Raw genomic sequence first — 20,976 nt, 5'->3', positions numbered from 1 at the left:
TGTATGTAGACCACATGTATGCATAGTGCCTGCAGAGGTCAGAAGGGATAACAGATCACATGGAACTGGAGTTAAGGATGATTACAAACCCAATGTGGGTGCTGGGAACCAAACCCTGGTCCTGTGCTAGAGCAGTAAGTTCTCTTAACTCTGAGCCCTCTCTCCAGCTGTGTGAGTAACCTTAACTGAAGAATAGAAAGTGCTGGTCAAGTTGAAATGAGCAGGGACCTTGAACTTCCTGTCCACCCTTTCAGATAACATACGTGTGTGTGTGTGTGTGTGTGTGTGTGTGTGTGTGTGTGTGTGTGTGTGTGTGTAAAAGTGATGGCAGAGGGCTGGAGAGATGGCTCAGCGGTTAAGAGCACCCGACTGCTCTTTCAGAGGTCATGAGTTCAATTCTCAGCAACCACATGGTGGCTCACAACCATCTGTAAAGAGATCCGATGCCCTCTTCTGGTGTATCTGAAGACAGCTACAGTGTACTTATATATAATAAATAAATAAATCTTTTTAAAAAAAAAAAAAGTGATGGCAGAACCCTTTAAGAATTAAATCCACTCTCTTAGAGTGGGTACTGTTAAATAGGTGGGGAGCCTTAAAGTAGCCATTTTAGCATTCAGTATTAGTAAATACTTGGATCTGTGGTTGAGTTATCAGGGATGCTACCTCCAGACTTACTTTGTTTTAGAAAAGCATTGATTACTGTCTAGTATTGGGCCTTTCTTCATGTACTCAGGATACTCCATATAGCAGAAGTTCCCAGATTTTTCTATTATTGTGAGACTGGAGCATGTTCTTGTTTAAAACTTTCAGTTTCATCAGAGACAAACTGGAATATAAGATCTGTGTTTGCTGGGCTGGACCTAGGCCTCCCCACTTAGAAGTAGCAGGTGTGCAGCTCGCTCAGTCTTCATGTGGGTCCCAAACCACTAGAGCAGGGGCTGTCCCAGAAGCTGTTGCCTGCATATTGGACTTGGTCTTTTAGCTGGGCTGCCTTGTCTGGCCTCAATGGGAAAAGAAGCACTTGAAGTGCCAGGGTTGGGGGATATCCGGGAGGGCCTCCACCCGCTCAGAGAAGGGGAGGGAAGAAAGGAAGGATTGTAGGAGGGGACGACAGGAAGTGGGACAGTGAGTGAGGTGTAAAGTGAATAAACAAAAAAGATTTGTGTTTGCTTTGAAAAAGTTGAGTTTCCTCATGACAGGACTTATTTTTAGGTTTAAAATGTAAAGAATTGTGGTGTGCATAGTGTTTCTTTGCTGGCACATTGTACTGTGAAGTGGATGTGGGTCTTGTCGTTGTGCTGAAGAGTTTCTGTATTGAAGTACTCAGACAATTTTTAATTCAGATGGTAAGTTTCATAATTAGTATTGAGGACCACAGGCTATAACTCCTTAAATTTTGGAGACAAAGGTCTAGGAAGGTCACTGGAAGATATTCTTTAGTGGATTGTGTAGATGTGGTCCATACGAGTCTGTTTTATTCTGCGTGTCACTGTTCGTATAGCAAACGTGTGCTACTTGTAGACAGTGCTGTATCTTAATCATCTTTGATTCTACAGTGCCCACGTGGTGACTTTGAATGGTAGTCATTCATAGTTAGTGGAATGAATGAAGTAGGTTACCCTGAAGAGATAAATCAGTTGCATTTCTGGTTAGTCAGAGAATTTTTTTTCTTGGTGCCTTCTCAGTGCTCAGGTGAATTTTTGTAGACCTACAGCTGCTGTCTGTGAGAGGCACTCACATGCCTCGCACATGGCAGCTTCACTCCGCCACAGTGCCCGGTGCCAGTGGGCTTGTCAGGTCTAGGCTCTCCTCTCCTCTTTTTCCTCTCCCATTTCTCCTGGGTTAAGTCAGGATGACTGTAAGAAAAAATATCTTTTTAGACAGATATTCATAGTAGAATCACTGTTTGCTTGTAATAGTCCTTCTATGTAGCCCAAGCCTCCTTATCTCCCTCCCCATTGCTACAGACATGTGCCCCTCAGCTTAACCACATTAAGCATAACCACATTAACAACCTCAGGTTCATCACACGTGATTCCGTATACTCACCGTTACCTACATAATGCATATGTGCCCAGTGTTATATTTTCCCACCTGGCTGATTCCCCTGTAGGATATTCGAGAAGCTCATTTATGTATGGACTGTTGATTTAGTGCTTTAGACTTTTTCTTATTTCTGGAGTAACTTGTTTTACAGGTGGAGTCCTTCATTAGATTGAATGCTCTGCCGGGTCTTTTCAGTCTGGGTAAAGGGGCAGTGTAGCTCAAGGAACAAGGCAGAAAGGCCCCAGTTTTCAGCTCACTAAGAATGAGGCTTCTCTATTCTGATACAAGATTTTGCTCTCAACTTACTACTCTACTTTTGTTTTCTTGAGTTATATGAATTATGTTTCAGTTATGTGTCAAAATGCCATCTTGGAAATGATGAATATTATCTCTGAATACATTTTTCCCCTTTCCATTCAAGATAAACTGTCATTGGAAGGAATAGTGGTTCAGAGAGCGGAATGCCGACCTGCTGCCAGTGAAAACTACATGAAACTAAAGAGGTTGGTGTTTAGTAACTTTAAATTGATGCTCAATATCTTTCATGGGTCTTAGGACACATGTTAGGTTTTTATTGGCTTCATACAAGCCATGGGTTCTGTTTGAAATGTTTGCTGCCAACACTTTGGGTTCAAACCAAGTGTTCAACATGATGGCACACACTTTTAATCCAGCAGTTCTCTGTGAGCGAGACTAGCCTGGTCTACATAGTGAGTTCCCGGCTATCCAGGGCTAAATAGTGGGTAGTAGTAAGAACATCTTTGTTAGAGAAATTTCAGAATCAGCTGTTGGAGTTCCTTTAACCTACTGTATTACATTCTAAAATCAGAGCTAATAGGGTTTTTTTTTCTAGTTGTATTTATGTAAGCTTGCAGTTATGTATGTGTGTGCACATTTGTTTGAGTGTGGTGTGTACGTCAGAGGTCATATGAATGGTGTCCTTGGGTGCCTTCCACCTGTCATTTTTGTTTGTCAGTTTGTGTTTTGGTGGTTCTGTGTGGTTTTGGAGACCCCGTGTTTGGAGACAGGGCACTCAGTTGGTATGGAGCTTACTACTGTAAGTGGGCCAGCTGGCCTGCCACTTCAGGGATCTGTTCACACACACACACACACACACACACACACACACACACACACACACACACACACACACACACCCCTCCACCTCTCAGCACTGGCATAGTACTGCACCCCCGCGTAGGTGCTGAAGAGCATAATTGACAGGTGCTTTTCTAATGATGCCACCTTCCCCACCACAAATCTTGGTTTTTCTAATGACACCAATGGTCTAATGGTCTTCATAGTGTTTTATTTTCAAAGGCTGTAATTTCCCTACAATGAATATGTACAGACTACTGTCTGAAGAAGCAAGTATGGTTGCCAGAGAATCATTTTGCTTTTCATCTATTGAGAATTTTGTAAAGTTATGTATTGTTAATGAGATTTTTGCTTCAGCCCCCCCAACTTCTATATGCCATTAACATTTTGTAATCAATATTTAAAGACTCTGAGTCAGTATCTCCCTCCCACCCCCAGTGTTTTGAGACAAGGTCTCTCTGTCCTGGAGCATGCTTTGTAGACCAGGCTAGCCTCATACTCACAGAGATCCAACTAACTGCCTTTGCCTCCCAAGTGCTGGGATTAAAGGTATGCATTACCACCAACTGGCGAATCAGCATTTTTTATCCTGAAATAAATTAATACCAGTTTCATGATTTGTATTTGATAGGTGTCAGCACCATGAGATTAGAGTTACTTATCCATCCATCCCTCTACTCATTCATTCATTCTATACTATCTGCCAGGTGCATTTTCAGCACCAGAGAAACAGTTCTGCATGGGGTAGACACTGTTGCTAAGCAACTTTCCTTAGGGGCTAGTTTCCTTAGCCATGCAGTGCTGCTCCTTGAGAAAGTGCTGCCTAATAAGTGGTCTCCTGGCTGTCCAGCGTTCCTGCCTGGGAGACAGGTAGTTGAAACCAGCACCTCTAAGGTCACATTGTATTGTAAATTTCCCCCCTTTCCTTTCTTTTTTTAAAGATTTATTTATTATATATGAGTACACTGTAACTGTCTTCAGACACACCAGAAGAGGGCATCAGATCCCATTACAGATGGTTGTGAGCCACCATGTGGTTGCTGGGAATTGAACTCAGGACCTCTGGAAGAGCAGTCAGTGCTCTTAACCACTGAGCCATCTCTCCACACACCCTTCTTTATTGTATTAGATGCTGTTTCCTGAAAGGGGGGTACAAAAAAAAGGCTAGATGTGGTTTTTGTTCTTTTGTCTAATCTTTCCCCCAGTTTAAATGCCTCCCTGGGGCAAGGAAAAGAATGACAGTCAAAATGAAAATTAGCTTTGTAAAACTGTCAAGAGATATTTCATTCTTCGTTTGCAGCCTATTTGAAGTTTATGCTATAATATGAGCCTTTTTGAAAAATGATCTTCAGATAACTACAAATATTGAAAAAGTACAAAATCAAGTATTGGGCTACTTGTGGGAACCTCTTTGTGGTTTTAATTTCTTTGGAAAGGACTTATGTGAGGATGAGAGCAGACAGGCCACCTGCTGTGTTTGCAGAATATCTGCCTTTTACCAAAATGAAAATGGGAAATTATGTAGCTTTGAAAATATGCTATATGGCCAAATATTCATATTTTAGTCTTAAGTGACTAAAGGAAAGAATCAAAGTGATTCAGGAAATGCTGATGATGTGTTTCACAGAGTAGATGACATCAGTTTTTTTGAAGGTGGAGATTGTTTTCACTAAGTAGAGAAGCATGAGGGTGGGAAGAGTAGAGAGATGGGCTGTCATAAAGACACAAGGAAGACTAGGTTCTGTAGCCTAGACGTGTAAGATGACAGGGGCCCTTCTGTCATGAACTCCACATTATATGTCATACATGCCTGCCTGAGTAGCCACTGCATTCCCAGTGTGTCAGAAACACCTCAGATCAGGTGTCAGAAACGAGTCCCGGCAGTTTCTTAGCACCCATAATGCCACACCGCCTCCTTGGTCCACCACCCCACAGCCAATGTCATAAAATCTTGTAGATTTTTCTCAAAACCTCAAAATCCTTTTTTTCTACAGGCCAGCCTTCTTTTAAATACGCCACAGAAGCAGCCATGCTTTCTTATCTGAGTCCTGCTTCGCCCCCCCACCTCCCCACCCCCCCACCCCCGTCTCCTCAGTGCAGTAGCTGCACTGCAGTACCAGGGCCTTTTAACTCTGGATCACGCTATTCCTTTTTTTTTTTTCCCTGTGTTTTTTTCTCCATGGTCATCCTATACTCTGTGTGCCCTCTCTCCTTCCTTTTCTCTTCTCCCTCTCCCCCTCACTCTGCATCAGCCACTCCAATCTCACAGGCTAAAACTCTATCCTTGCTGTCATCCTGACCCCCTGTGCTGGCTGTGGCTTTCAGCTTGAGGCAGCCTTTTCCTTTTTCAAATGTCTTCTCCCATAAACCTTTTCACTAAGGCCCACCTTGACCCCACCTCATTCTCTACTCTATGACTCACACCTCTCAAACTGTAGCTTACCTAGCTTTACTTCCAGCCTGTCCCTGCTTCAGTAAGACTCTCACAAGAGCAAAGGCTTGGGTGCTTTGTTGGCGTTAGCTTTGGTATCTGTTTACTTCTTCCATGGCACATAGCAAGGAGTCAGAGAATGCTTGGGAAGTGAGAGAAATGCAGAAAAATAGGCCTGAAAGTTACAAGCTTCACACACCATTTAGGGAGGTACTAGCAATTTTTTTTAAACTGGTAGAATATGAAGAGATCTGTATTATAACTGGACCACTCTGACAACAGGCTAATGATTAGAAATAGGTCAGGAAGTGAGAGGCTTAAGAGGTAACAACCCATACATAGAGCATCTGAAAGCCTTAGGGGCTGCTTCAGAAAGGAGGTGAGAAGCTGTGTTTGGGGAATATTCTTAGGAAGAGTCTGGGACTAAGTGAACTCAAACTTGTGTGGTTATAAAATGATAGATTCTGTAGCTGGAGATGGCTCTTATGGTCTGCGTGTATGTCCCATTGTGCTATATCAAATTAGCTTCATTCCATCCCGTATATGCCAACCAGAAAGGGTTATACTGATGAAAGAGGAGGGACTGCAGGGTTTCCCTAATTTCCATGTCTATCTTAATGTTTATCAACATTAATTTATCAAAAAGACTTAAAACGGGAAATACTTAGTGTTGCAAGGGCAGGACCAGTGACTAAACTATCAAAATGGCAAAGGAATATAAGTATTAAAATGTGTCTCTGATACTTTGCTTATAATTACATAGTGTTGGGTATAAGCTTTGATCACTGAGGCGAAGCTCAGTATGTTTTTAAATCAGAAGGTACTGTTCTTGCTCCAAAGAGTTTACAGTTTGAACCTGGAAAAAAAACCCTACATGCACCTGTTTTGGTAAGAGTATGTTTATTGGCATTGTAGCAGTGAGATAGAAGTGTGCTACTGCTGTTGAATACAAAATGGAAAAGCAGAATTCCAGACATAGGTCACATTGAAGCAGAAATAATTGAGAGCTGACTTAGCAAAAAGGATATCCCACACTCAGGTTGGATTCTTCGGCACGCTTATGGTTGCTGTCTCTTAGTGACGTTCACATGTTTTGATCATCTGGCTCCAGTCTTACTTTCTGACTTCATTTTCAGCTACTTCTCTTTCTATAGAGATGAGTAGATCACACTTCAGGGTCATAGTCCAGATATGCCTGAGACTTTACCAACATGTGCCCTTGTTGCATACATGCTGCACTCTCCACCTGCAGTCTTTGCTTCTGCACCCTCAGCAGAATCTCCTCCCAGGTCCTGTTCCCCACCAGACCTAGGATCTGCCATCCTTCTGTTGGATATGCCACATATTTATTCTTTAATAGTTTGGGTGTGTCTGCCTTGTTTTCTGTTGTCCTCAGGGAAGATACCTTCTGTACCATTCTGATCATGATAACAGAGACTGCATTATCCTTCTTTCTTTCCCTCTCTCCCTGTTTTCTTTTCTATTCTTGTTTTGTTGAAAAATCTAGTATGACTGACAAATAGCCAGAGAGCGAAGTGAATCAAAGTGGGATCAAAGTGGAAAAGAACTGTCAAAACAACATACAGAAACAGGGGAATCATTGACACCCAGCTTCTGTATTTCTTTAACTCGGTGTTGTTGTTAATGAAATATGTATGTATGTATGCAAAAGTGTGTGCATCATACAGACACACATGCCCATGTTTATTAATTGAAGGCAGGCTTCATAAATAAAGACAGTGTTGAGAGTACTTACTTAGTATGTGTGGCCTCGTGTCCATTCCCTAGCACTATAGAGTGCACACACATACACACAGTAAAAAGTGACTAGTTTTCCATTTGAACAAAACACACGGACACCAAGCACCACTCACATTCCGGTGGATTTTTGAGGCAGGATCTCATTGTGTATCTCAGGTCATCTCTGTCTGTACTTCTGCCTCCACACATAGTGGGATGTGCCACAGCCATGGCTGACTATCAGAAACCTTTCTTTCCTTCATGTGAGTCAGTAATTTTAAAATTTAGCCAGTGAGTTTTTACTGTATTATATTTTGGTAAATAGCAGTTGAGCTATATGGTCTTAGTAACATGAGTGGCTGTATCACAAAGTGTAGGACACACAATGTATTTATACTACATGGTCTTAGTAACATGAACAGCTGTATTACAAAGTATATTACAGGGGTTGGGGATTTAGCTCAGTGGTAGAGCGCTTGCCTAGCAGGCTCAAGGCCCTGGGTTCGGTTCCCAGCTCCAAAAAAAAAATAAAAAAAATAAAAATAAAAAAAACAAAGTATATTACAAAGTGTAATACACATAATGTATTTACAAACAGCCTTCTTTGAGAATAATCAGTTGTATTTTAGAATTTGATTTTAGTAATCAGTTTTTATTATAGCTCTGTTATTGAATTTTGGATGATAAATGAAAATTACATGTTTATTAAATCTAAGTTAATGAGATCTTGTCATTTATTTAAAGATAGAAGTCCTTTAAGTAAATGAAATTCAGTCCAAGAGAAACAATTCTGCTGTCGTTTCCTTTTTTCTGATCCCATCACACAGTAGACTTGTGCATGAATCCGGGCCACTAGACAACATAGAAAATAGACCTTAGTCTTAAAACCTTAGACTCAGCTTTTCACATGGTGAGGCAAGGCCCTGTAGTACTTCAGTGCTTTCTCTGTGGTGTTAATTTGGGTTGATCTCAGAGTTTTATTAGGAAAAAACCTGTTTTGGGTTGGTGAATATATTTAACATCAATTCAGAGTGATACATACCTAATTTTGGTTTAATTTTGCTTCATAGAGTATAACTTTATTTCCTCCTGTTGAATTCCTCAGTCATCTGTGCCACATACTTTTAAAATTACTGACTCACATGAAGGAAAGAAAGGTTTCTGTGGTGTCCGTGTGTTTTGTTCAAATGGAAAACTAGTCACTTTTTACTGTGTGTATGTGTGTGCACTCTATAGTGCTAGGGAATGGACACGAGGCCACACATGCTAAGTAAGTACTCTCAACACTGTCTTTATTTATGAAGCCTGCCTTCAATTAATAAACATGGGCATGTGTGTTTGTATGATCAACATATATTTGTAGTTCATGTTTCACTCTGTCAGTTGCAGGGACACCTGCTGTCCTAGTTATCTTCTTACGGGAACATCCTTGCAGTATGTGCTTTGAGGCCTTTTAGATGCTTTTGCTAGTAACTCATCTAAAAGTACTTGCCACAAAAGTTTTTTCTTCCGAGGCTGACAGAAAGTCTTAGTAGGTAGAGGTGCTTGCCGCAGACCCACATGGCTGAAAAAGAGAACAGATTTTTTTTTTTTTCTTTTCTTTTTTTCAGAGCTGGGGACCGAACCCAGGGCCTTGTGCTTGGTAGGCAAGCACTCTACCACTGAGCTAAATCCCCAACCCCGAGAACAGATTTTTTTAAAGTATATTTTTAATTCTGTGGATGTGTGTGGGTTTTTTTCAGAAGACAAAAAGAAGAAAACCCATTTTCTGGGAGGAGCTTCCTTTTGAGTTACTATCCTAGATAGTAGGGAAGTAAGTTGTGTTTTATAGTCATTCATGGGAGAAGTTCCCATGTCTTACCCACCCTCATTCCTGTTACCACTTCTGTGGTTAAAGAGATCTTTGGGTCTGGAGAGATGGCTCAGTGGTTAAGAGTGTGGACTGCTCTTCCAGAGGTCCTGAGTTCAATTCCCAGCAACCATATGCTGGCTCACAACCATCTGTAATGAGAGCTGATGCCCTCTTCTGGTGTGTCTGAAGACAGCGACGGTGTACTCATAAACGTAAAATAAAGAAATAATTCTCTTTTTAAAAAAAAAAGAAATCTTTGACTGTCTTGCTGCAAGAAACTTCAATTCTAGAGGATCTGATGCCTTCTTTTGGCCTGCATAAATACCTATATGTATAAACCCTCAGGCATACACATTTTTAAATGTTAATATTTTATATATTTTTATATAAATATATATTTATATTTTTAAATATTTATATATGCTTTGATTTTAGTTATTATAATGATGGTCATATGTGAAAGGTGCATTTAAAATAAGTTTGTCATATAATTTCTCATTCAAAACAATACATTTGTACATTTTTATTTACAAATCTATTTACTAAATTTGTATTGTACCATGTGTGAGGTTGTGTATGTGTGCAAGTGAGCACATGCAGTTGTTTCCACATGTGTAGAGGTCATAGAACAATGTGCAAGAGTGAGTTCTCTCCTTACACTGTGGTCCCAGGAATTGAACTCAGGCCGTCAGGCTTCTTAGTAGGCACTTAGTAGGCACTTTACCTACTGAGTCATACCCTTGGCTCTCAAAGCAAGATACCTTGGTTTGAGAGCTGGTTAAGAGAAGGTGCTGCTTACAGAGGACCCTGGTTCCAGGCACCCACATCAGGTAGCTGAAAATCCTATGTAACTCCAGTTCTAGAGGATTCAATATCCTCTTTTGGCCTACATGGCTGCCTATATGTATTATACACTCGGGCATACACATAATAAATCTTAAAATATTTATATACTTTTGATTTGATTTATGATTGCTTTTGTTTGGATTTCTTAAAGATGAGTCTCATGTAGCCCATGCTTGCCTTGATATTCTGACCCTCCTGTCTCTGTCTCCTAAATACTAACACTATAGGTGTGTACCACACATCTAGATTCATGTGCACTAGAGATTGAACCTAGGTCTTTCTAATACAAGGCAAGAACTTTACCCACTGAGCTTTACTTCCCAGGTCTCCTTTGTTTTTGAAACTATCCTGCTCTGCAGTCCAAGCTCACCTCAAATAAGTACATTGACTGGGGTAACAAGTACAGTGTTAGGGTGGACTTCCGCTTTGCCTTCATTTGGAGATTCCAGAGTACTAACAGCATTCCAGCTCTGATTCTAATCTTAGCACACAAGTCTTTCTCCAGATTGAGAGCTTTCTTGGATCGTTTCTTCTGATAGTAAGAAAGCTGCCATTTGGTTCCTGCCTGTTTGTTGGTTTGGGACACGTTGGAGTTGAACTGACATTATGATACGTACATACCAGGTGCATGTATGATCATATGCATGGCTATGGAGGTCTAAAATAGACCCCATAAACATCCTTCATTTTATTTATTGAGCTATAGGGTCTATTATCAAATCCACAGGTCACCAGTTCACTAGTTCTCTAGCTAGCCAGCCAGCTTGCTCTGGGAATCCCCTATTTCAGCTTTCTGAGTGCTAGAATTACAGGCCATCAGCACATCTGCCTAGTGTTTACTTGGGTTCTAGGGGTTCCAGCTCTGGTCCTCATGTTGCCCAGTAAGCGTTTTAGCCACAGAGCCACTTTCCTAACCCCTAAATGATATCTTCAATTTTAAAATAAAACTCTTCACTTTCTTCAGTGGGCCAGCATAAATTCTGAGTTTATGTCTTAACCAGCAAATGAGTCAAGGAAGATGGGATTGTGCGAAGTGGTTAGAACTCACCTATTGTGTAGGCTGTAGGCTCAATCCTGTCCAAAGTGAGCTGCTCTGGGAAGGAGTGGAGTGCATGCTAGGAGGTGGTCAGAAGATCCAAGGTAAGCCTGGTCTTCCAGACAGCATGTTGGAGACAGGGAGCATTCGCTCCACTGAAATAGTCCTAATCTTGAATACTTCCCTTGAGGACAGACCATTTAATTCTAGCTATGACTGAGGTTTCCATTAGAATGTAGTTCTGGGACTGTAGAAATAGTTCCAGAGGTGCCAGGTTTGATTCCTAGCTCCAGTGCCATGGGATCCAACACACTCCTCTGGTCTCTGCAGTCACCTGATATGCACATAAAGCACACGCATACACACAGGCAAAATACCCATACATATAAAATAAATATGGACTTTTTGATGTCTCGATAATTAGGGCAAGTAGTTAAGAGATTGAGCTCTGGAGTCAGACCAACTCCCTACCTACTTACTGATCTTAGCAGCACATGTACCCTGTTTCCTTGGTTTTTTTTTTTCCATCTGTAAAATGGGACAGTGGCATTTTTCTCGCTGCACATACTCTACAATTGCAAATGTTGCTGTTAATCTTGTGGCCCTTAACCATGCAAGAATAGCTGTCCCAGCTCTGAAAGTATCCCTGACCCTGTCCAGTTAATTCATGATGAGGGATGCAGAAGGATGCTTTTGATTTTATTTATTTACTTTTTTACTTATTCACTTTAAGTCCCGCCCACTGCCACCCTCCTAGTTACCCCCTCCTACACACTCACTCCCTATCCTTTTCCCTTTCTCTTCTGAGCAGGTGGAGAAGCCCCCTGGGTATCCCCAACCCCGGTACATCAAGTCTGTGAAGCTAGGCACATTCTCTCCCACTGAGGCCAGACAAGGAACCCCAGCTAGAAGAACACATTCCCACATGCAGGCAGTAGCTTTTAGAACAGCCCCTATTCCAGTTGCTCAGAACCCACATGAAGAGCAAGCTGCACGTCTGCTACATATGAGTGAGGAGGCCTAGGTCCAGCCCTTGTATGTTCTTTGGTTGATCGTTCCATCTCTCAGATCCCCAAGGGCCCAGGTTAGTTGACTCTGTTGGTCTTCCTGTGTAGTTCCCATCCCCTCAGAGGCTGCAGTCTTTCCTCCTGTTCTTCCATGATTGCCTCCAAGCTCCTTCCACTTTGGCTATGGGTGTCTGCTGTCCGAGTCAGCTGCTGGTTGGAGCCTCTCTGAAAATAGCCAGGCTAGACTCCTCTCCTGTCTGGGAATAGTTTTACCTCAAGACCCCGCTATACCACTTCTGAACATTTACCCAAAAGATGCTCCATCATCCCACAAAGACACATGCTCAACTGTGTCCATAGCAGCCTTATTCATCATAGCTAGAGTTGGAAACAACCTAGATGTCCCTCAGCTGAACAGTAGATACAGAAAATATGGTGCAGGGATGTGGGGGCAACATTTGTCATATAAATAAGTAAAATCATTTTAAAAAAGAAATGTATACCTACACAATAAAATACTATTCAGCTATTAAAAATAAAGACATCTTGAATTTTGCAGTATGAACTTTTTGTCTAGTTACAAGTGAAGAATGGTATAAAGAAGCTTTTTCTATTCTAATTTTTTGAGATTATAATATAATTACATCATTTACCCCCTGTAAAGCACTAAAATAGCCAGGTGTGGTGGCACACAATTTAATCCAAACATGATTGGCAGAAGCAGCGGGTCTCTGTTCCAGGACAGCCTGACTACATGGTGAGTTCAAGGACATCCAGAGCTATATAGACACTGTCTTACCCACCCTACCCTGGAAAGGACTGAAACAGATCGGTCCTCTTAGAACATGCTGCTTAGGGCAAGGGAGATACTTAGAGAGCCATGATGGCAACAAGTGCTCCTTCACATAGCAGAGAATAGATCATAGCACTTCCCACCAGTCCACTCTGTAACCTGCCCTAGGAAGCTGATTGCTTTCGGGTTGTTGTTGTTGTTGTTGTTGTTGTTTGTTTGTTTGTTTGGTGAGATAACAATTTCCAAGTAAAGGTAAACTATTGGGAAAATATATTAAAAAATAAAATCACTAACATAGACAATAGACTGAGGTTTTACTTAAGTAAAATACTGGGTCATCCAGTGTCTTAGAATGTGTAAGTGCTGTTTCACCATGAGCATCTCTGACCTTTCAAGCTCCCATGCTCAGCTTGTTCTTGTTCTTGTACCCAGTGTGCTTCCTCTCTTGTGGGACCCAGATATGTGGGATTTGTTGTTGTTTAGTGTGGGAGTATGTCTTATTAAATCAAAAAATTGTAAGGCCAGAAAACAAAGTGCCTCTGTGTTCTGGCCCTTTCCTGCTGCCATTCTGGTTCAAGTGTGCCCTGGGTCAAGACCAGTCACTGGGTGCCCCAAGTGCCCCATGTGCTTTCCTGACCTGTTCTCCAGGGTCTTCCTCTGCTTTCTGCTTGCCAGCCTCTACTCCTTCCCATGCAGCACAGATGTGAAAGCTGCCCACACAGAGCAAGAACCACCCCCCAATTCGTGCTGAATGTCCCCTAAGACACTGCTGTTCATTTTAATGTATTACTGTCCCCCCCTCCCCTATTGTGAGCTCCTTTAGTTCTGGGACTGTATCTTAGTCATCCAGCGTACAGTAGCAAAGGTCTGTATTTGAAAATGAATGGTTTATAGTTCTGCATTGACTGAAAAACATACAGCGTAGTATGTTTTTATCTGTTTATGGATGAAAGAGTTAAATCCTGACCAGCAACATTGGCATATGGTAGTGTTTTCCCAGAGCCTCATAGCTTTGCAGAATTAAAAATTACCTCAGTATAAGTCTGTCTTTGTTCACTCATAGCTAAAAGTCAACAAGGCCAACCTGAGGCCAAACTGATACTAAAGATCACCTTTATTGTCACCGTCTCCTTCACTGTCCTTAGCTGTGTCTATATTTAGATGCTGACCGACTTTTTTTTTTTTTAATCTCATTCTGATCTTTTTATTCTGTCAATTCTGAACAAATTCAGTCAAACTGAGCACTTGATTTTAAACCTCCCATTACTGAGTGTGAAATCCTTACTTAAGGTTTTGAGTGGGCAGTTTTACATGGTAGGAAGAGAAGTCACTGGAATTACACCATTTGTAGATTGGCCACAGACAAAACCAAATTGCTTTTAGTTTGCTGGAACATTTATCACCAGAATAACCGTCTCTGCCTCTGGGCCTGATGAGCATTGCTGGTCCCGATGCACTTGTTGGGAATCTGTTTCTAAAGTCTTCAAGGTGGCTGGCTGGTGAAGGTAGCCGGAGTAGGTGACCACATTCCCTTAGGCAGAACCAAGACTGTTTCTGACTAGTCCATCTGGAGTCGTTACAAACCAGGAAAAAGGAGCTTATCCCCTAAATGCTTTTACTTTTATGTTGGAGAATTGTGGTAATTGACAGGTGTGGTAAGCCAGGAAGTGATATCAGTAGTTAATGTGAATCATTGTTGTCCGGCTTGTGAATTTGACTTACTTGTGGTACCACTGTCCACTGCAAAATGGGCAAGAGTTGAGAAGGAACTTCACTCCCAGTGTTACAGACCTAACTATGTGTCCTGCTTTCTTCATGAATTACATAAAGTCTAGTGTGCTTCTCCTGGTCCTTGTTGGACTTTCATTCTTTGGACTATGATTCCTTGATACCTTTCATGCTAAGAAAAGATGTCATGTGATCCTTTGTTACTGAGTGAGGATCTTACTCAGTATGTTGAGTTAAGCTACTTAGTGTCTGTGACCACTAAATGCTATCAGTCATGTCTTTAACATACTAGTGGGGTGAACTTAACTCATACTTTGAGATGATCAGAGCTTAGTCTTTGTACTTTCTTGTCCCCAAAGTAGAAGCTGTGACACTCAGACATTATTGTCTGCATCTTGCCTCCAGACTCTAATGTAGTTGTCATAAGATATTGCAAAGAAAACTTTAAAAGCAGTCATTTGGTTATAAATAGAGAAAAATATTGTTTTTAAAAAATGACTGATGAGGGCTGGAGAGATGGCTCAGTGGTTAAGAGCACTGACTGCTCTTCCAGAGGTCATGAGTTCAAATCCCAGCAACCACATGGTGGCTCACAACCATCTGTAATGAGATTCGATGCCCTCTTCTGGTGTGTCGGAGGACAGTGACAGTGTATATATATATAATAAATAGATCTTTAAAAAAAAAAATGACTGATGAGTGAAAATGACTTCCAGGTCAGCATGCATGGCAGATGACTCTTAAATAGCTTTGTGCCACCTGCGTTAGTTCTTTTCAGTTACCTCTTAGAAAACCTTATTTCCACTTTCCCACCTGAGAAGATTGAGTTGCAGAAAAGTTAAATGGTTTTCTTAGTCTCACAATTTGTAAATGGAAAAGCTGGAATTTAAACCAGTACCAAATGGTATCCGGGAAACTATAAACAGGTTACGTCTTCCAGGGCTAGTGGTTTCAAAATACTGTCTAACCTGTTAGGAAAAAAGAAACTTGCATACACCTTTCTTTCTTAGATGGCTCTTGCTCTGAAGTTCCTAGAATGTAAAACCAATATTATTAGTACCATGAGTGTTGGATTACCAAGTAAATACAGTAATATAAGATATATTATTATTTCTACTTGGAATTTTTACCTAGTTTTTTTTTTTAAAGATTTATTTATTTTATGTATGTGAGTACACTGTAGCTGTCTTCAGACACACCAGAAGAGGGCATCAGATCCCATTACAGATGGTTGTGAGCCACCATGTGGTTGCTGGGATTTGAACTCAGGTCCTCTGGAAGAGCAGTCACTGCTCTTAACCCCTGAGCCATCTCTCCAGCCCTTTACCTAGTTTCTGATCCTGCAACTTTAAATGAGGTTTCAAATTATTGTTGAATTTAGAGCTGCAGGAGAGAGGTGGAACGGCAGAGTATTCTATCTATGTGATTATTCTGCTTTCTGTATATATCAAATCTGGAATTCTCTAGTAATTTCAATGATAGTATTTGTGTCATTTTGATGATTTCATGGATGCATTCTTAGTAAAGATAGTCATTAGAAACCTGCCTGGCAGCTAATTATTTGCTGAATAAAAGTTGTGAGGCTTTTGCTTAATCCATAGTCTCCCAGGCTTCCCAGAACTTTGGACACTGAGAGTCATTTCTGGTCACACTGACTTACTACTTCTCTTACTTCCCCAGGCATTATAGCTCCTGACCACAGTTGATTACTCATTGGTCAGCAGGTATTCGTTAAGTATCTAAGCATACTAAGTCAGAAACATTGGAAACAACCAGAGATACCACTTTTGGAAAATAGATTAAACTGATTTAGTACCCTATTTTATGCTATGTAAGAGGTAGGCATAAGCAGTAAATTGTAGAGTTTATAAATCCATTGATATAGTAAAGTCAGGGAGGAGTCTGGACATTGAATTGCTGTGGGGACTTGAGAGACATCCTAGGCAGAAGGAGCAGTGTGTCGTGAGTAAAGCAGTAGGGGTCTTACATGCTGACCATCATGAGTAGGTGAAGGACCACGCAAAGTCAGCCTGTGGGTAAAGCTGGCTGTAGAGCGTCCGTGCCGGGCTGAAGGCTAGACTGCATGTAATGGTGTTCCGTTCTTCACTGTGCAGGAATTTCCTGGGACTCCTCTAGGGCTTTGTCCTTGACATACTCTCCTCATTCAGTTACTAACTTTTATCTTTTTAAATATCTATTTTTAATGAGTATTTTGCCTACATGTGTGTATTATGTATGTTTGTGCAGTGTTTGTGTCTGGTACCTGTGGGGACCAGAAAAGAACATCGGATCTCTTGGCACTGGGGGTGAGTGTAAGCTAACATGGGTGCTGGCAGTTGAATCCAGGTTCTCTGTAAGAGCAAGAAGTGCTCTTAAGAGTATTTTGGGTTTTTTTATTTTGTTTTTTTTTTTTAAGAATGATTATTATTTAATGTGTATGGGTTTTTGCCTCCATGTAAGTCTATACCTTATATGTGCAGTGCCCTTGGAGACCAGAAGAAGACATCAGATCCCTTGGAACTGTAGTTGGAGACAATTGTGACTTAGCCGTGTGGGAGCTGGGAATAGGATTCTGTACCTCTGGAAGAGCAGCCAGTACTTAACCACTGAGCTGTTTTTCTAGCCCTTTTTAGGCTTCCTTAGGTGCCTACTTTTTTAACTCTTTGTGCCCTATACTTTATGCGTTTAAAATATATCAGTATAGGGGGTGAGTGTACACACATGCATGTGTGTAGTGTATGCATATGTGCAAACTCCAGCATTTGTATATCCTCCTGAGACCAGTCTCCTGGGTTTTATATCAGATATTTACATTATGATTCATAACAGTAGCAAAATTAAGGTTAGGAAGTAGCAATGAAATAATTTTGTGGTTGAGGATCAGCACAGCATTTGAGTTAAGGGGTCACAGCATTAGGAAGGTTGAGAACCACTGCTCTTAACAGTCCTACATAGAATCCTGTTGTAACATTAAATAAGCTACAATCTTTATTTCTGAATATAGATTCAGGAACAACTATATAATTTACAGATCTAGTTATACAAAGATAATGTGAGCATTTGTTTATAGATTCACAATCTCAAAATTGTGACAGTTGTATATCAAAACAGGTGCAGGCTCTTATGTAGAAGCACTTGGAGAGCACCATGTATATAAAATCAGCCTGGGCTACTAGGTAGCCTGAGGCTAACCTGGACTATACAGCAAGACTCTTGCAGTAAGCATTTTTTTTTTTAATTAATGAATTTGCAACGTCATAGTGACCTGACCTTCAAAACTCTGTGGTCAGATCATAAGGTTTCTACAACTTCCTCTCATTTATTGGCAACAGCCCAGGAGACCACCTTCTGTTTTTCAAACAGAACAAGGGCAGTTTCACCTCCAGCTTCTACATGTGAACAAACGGTCTTCAAGTGGGAGCCTCCTTCCTATCATGCAGTTCTCAGTTCATGTGGCCATCTCTGACCCTCTTGGGTGAAATAATGTAGTCTTCCTCCCAGTGCAGCTTCCTAGTGACTAGCTGTCTCAGTCACTGTTCTTTTGCTCTGCAGAGACACCACGAACAAGGCAGCTCCTATAAAAGAAAACCATTTACCAGAGGACTTGCTTATAGTTGCGTTGTCAGCATGGCGGGAAGGAAGCATGGCGTAGAGCAGTAGCTGAGAGGAACACCCCATGCACGGTACAGAGGGAAAGAGATTGCGGAGGCCGCTGTGTACTTTGAAACCACAAAGTCCACCCTTCCTCCAACAAGGCCACCTCTCTTAATCCTTCTCAAATAATACTACTCCCTGCTGGCTCAGCATTCAAATCTATGAGCTTATGGGGGCCTTCTCATTCAAAGCACCACATTCGCCATGATAGCGCTCAGTTTTAGTCTTAACACTTAAAACTACCTGTGCTGGTTATAATGAATGCATTCCTTGTGTGCTCACCAAGTATAAGGATGTTATGCCTGACTGTGTAAGAAATGCTTGTTACATGAATAAATGTATTTTGTAATGTACATTTGTAAATGTAAATTTGTATTATGTGCCTATGTATGCCAGTCCTTGTGGAAGCTAGGAGTTCTATTCCCCAGAGCTGGAGTAGCTTGCATTTATGAACTACTTGAGGTGAGTGCTAGGACATGAACTCTGGTCCTCTGGTCCTCTGGAAGAGCAGTGCATTTTCTTAACCACTGGACCATCTTTCCAGTCTCTTAACTGATTTTTCTTAAGATTTTTTTTTTCTATTAGATATGTGTTGGGGGGGCGGGGTACTACATGTGTGCAAGTACTTGAGGAGAGTCAGATCCCCTCAAAGCTGAAGTTGGCAACTGGTTGTGAGTTGCCTGTTGTAGAACTGGGATCTTCTAGACGTATAGCAAGCTGTGACTGTGAGCTGTCTATCTAGCCGTTTATAATTTAAAATCTTTAGTCTTTTAAAGGTCTCTCTGTGTCCCAGCCTGGCCTTAAACTTCAGTTCCTCCTGCCTTAGTCACTTCATTGCTCAGATTATAGATGTGTACCAGTGTGCTACCATATCCAGCTTAGTCTCTTTGATTTGATAATTATATTAATAGAGACTTTCTTCTTTATTAAATCCTAACAGTTTTACCCTGCTGAGCCATCCTCCCCCCTCAAAGTTAAATTTTCAATCTAAATAAAAAATTATTTTTATAATAACATTTGGTATAGCGTGTCATATGAAATATACACGTGCTATTGTGTTGTTGTAATCTTAAATGTTCCCCCGAAAGGCTCGTGTGTTCAAGGATTGATTCCCCAGAATGGTATATTGTGAGGTAGTAGAAATTTAAGAAATGCAGCCTAGTAAAAGGTAGGAGGTCTTTTGCTAAGGAAGATGTGACCTCCAAGGAGATGATGTGGCACCTACTGTCCTGCCTCCCTTCTTCACCTTGCAGCCATACAGTGAGTGGTCCTGCCCTTCACTCACTCCCCAGTTGAGGTTCCAGCTGATCATGAACTAAAACTTCTAGGATTATGACTCAGTTCTTTTCTCCTTGTAAGTGGATGTGTCATCTATTTCTCATAGTAATGGAAAACTAGTATCATTTTACAAGAAACTAAAGATGTCTGTACTTGTTGAAGTTAAAGTTAATACTATACAGAGCGGAATTCCTCCCCAAGAGTCTATTTTATACTGCTAATAATACGGAGTAGAATTCCCTTGTTAGTGCCAGTATTATAAATAAAACCAATGGTTTCATAGCCAAGCTTCACAAGTTTGTGTAATAACCCTTTAAGTAAACTTGAACATAAATCATGTAGCAACAGTCAGGAATGAAAGGAGGAGAGTAAGATACTCATCTCTGCTCACTGTAGATATTGTCTGTCTACTTCATTGAACTACAACTACACCATCAGCCTTTACGCTTCGTTTCATAGTCCAGAATGATGCAGGTGTCTAGAGCAAACTTACTAGACACAGACCCCTCAGGAGGCTAGTGTGAGCAAGAAATACTTGAATTTGTGAGTCTGTTTTCTTCTATCCACTACACACATCAGTTTTAGACAAAGTGGGTGTGGCATGGACAAGTGCTGTTGCTAGAATTTTCAGTTCTTACATAATCATGTTGAATGCCATATGGCATTTTCCTGTTGCACATTAATTACTCGTGGCTCTTCTGTTTCTGTTATTAGCGCACTTTGGTATAGCTGATATTTATTATTTATTTATTTATTCATTTAATATATACAATGAACACATTTTAGCTATCTTCATGTACACCAGAAGAAGACCTTGGGCCCCATTACAGATGGTTGTGAGCCACCATGTAGTTGCTGGGATTGAACTCAGGACCTCTGAAAGAGCAGTCAGTGCTCTTAACCGCTGAGCCATCTCTCCAGCCCTGGTTTATAGCCTCTTTTTAAATATAAAGCTTTAGATGTTTGTTTTTTTCATAATGTTATCCTTTGGGGTGAAATGCATGGCCTGTAAACCATGTGCACTGTAAATGTGAATAAATGACAGCATAGCATCATCATTCAGATATATAAAATAATTACTGGTAATCATGTTAAAAGTTCATCATAATGGACTTGTAACGTTAGAAGATTGAAGGTATTTGCCCATTATGAAGTACAATTAAATAAGTTCAAAGAACTGGCAAGAAAAACACAAACAAGGGTAATTAAAATTCTTTTGTGAATATTTGAGGTCTCATATTGTAGACCTAGTTGGCCTGAAACTACATAGCCCATGCTTTCCTCATTTGTGGCAGTTCTCCTGCTGGCTGTTAGCTATTAAAGTCTCCAGAACAGTCACCGGTGTAATTCTTAAGTTATTAGCAGGGCTTTGTAAACAGTGTTACAAATTACACCTGGGCCCACAGCTGCACTGAGAACCAAGCCTAGCGCACATCTTATGAGCACCGGGGTTTGAACTACTTT

At 41.0% G+C, this 20,976-nt stretch overlaps 1 protein-coding gene across 1 annotated transcript in view; it reads left to right on the top strand.

Annotated features, from left to right (window-relative positions):
* Positions 1–20,976, top strand: part of Gtf2f2 (general transcription factor IIF subunit 2) — a 121,117-nt gene that overhangs the window by 63,249 nt on the left and 36,892 nt on the right. Inside the window, exon 5 of the mRNA NM_031042.3 lies at positions 2,471–2,552. Within this exon, the coding sequence (NP_112304.2) occupies positions 2,471–2,552 (82 nt within the window). The remainder of the gene's footprint in view (positions 1–2,470; positions 2,553–20,976) is intronic.

The sequence above is a fragment of the Rattus norvegicus genome, chromosome 15, assembly GCF_036323735.1.
Source record: "Rattus norvegicus strain BN/NHsdMcwi chromosome 15, GRCr8, whole genome shotgun sequence".
Classification (NCBI taxonomy): Eukaryota; Metazoa; Chordata; class Mammalia; order Rodentia; family Muridae; genus Rattus; species Rattus norvegicus.
Note: the sequence above shows the minus strand (reverse complement) of the source record. Positions and strands in the feature narration are given on the sequence as shown.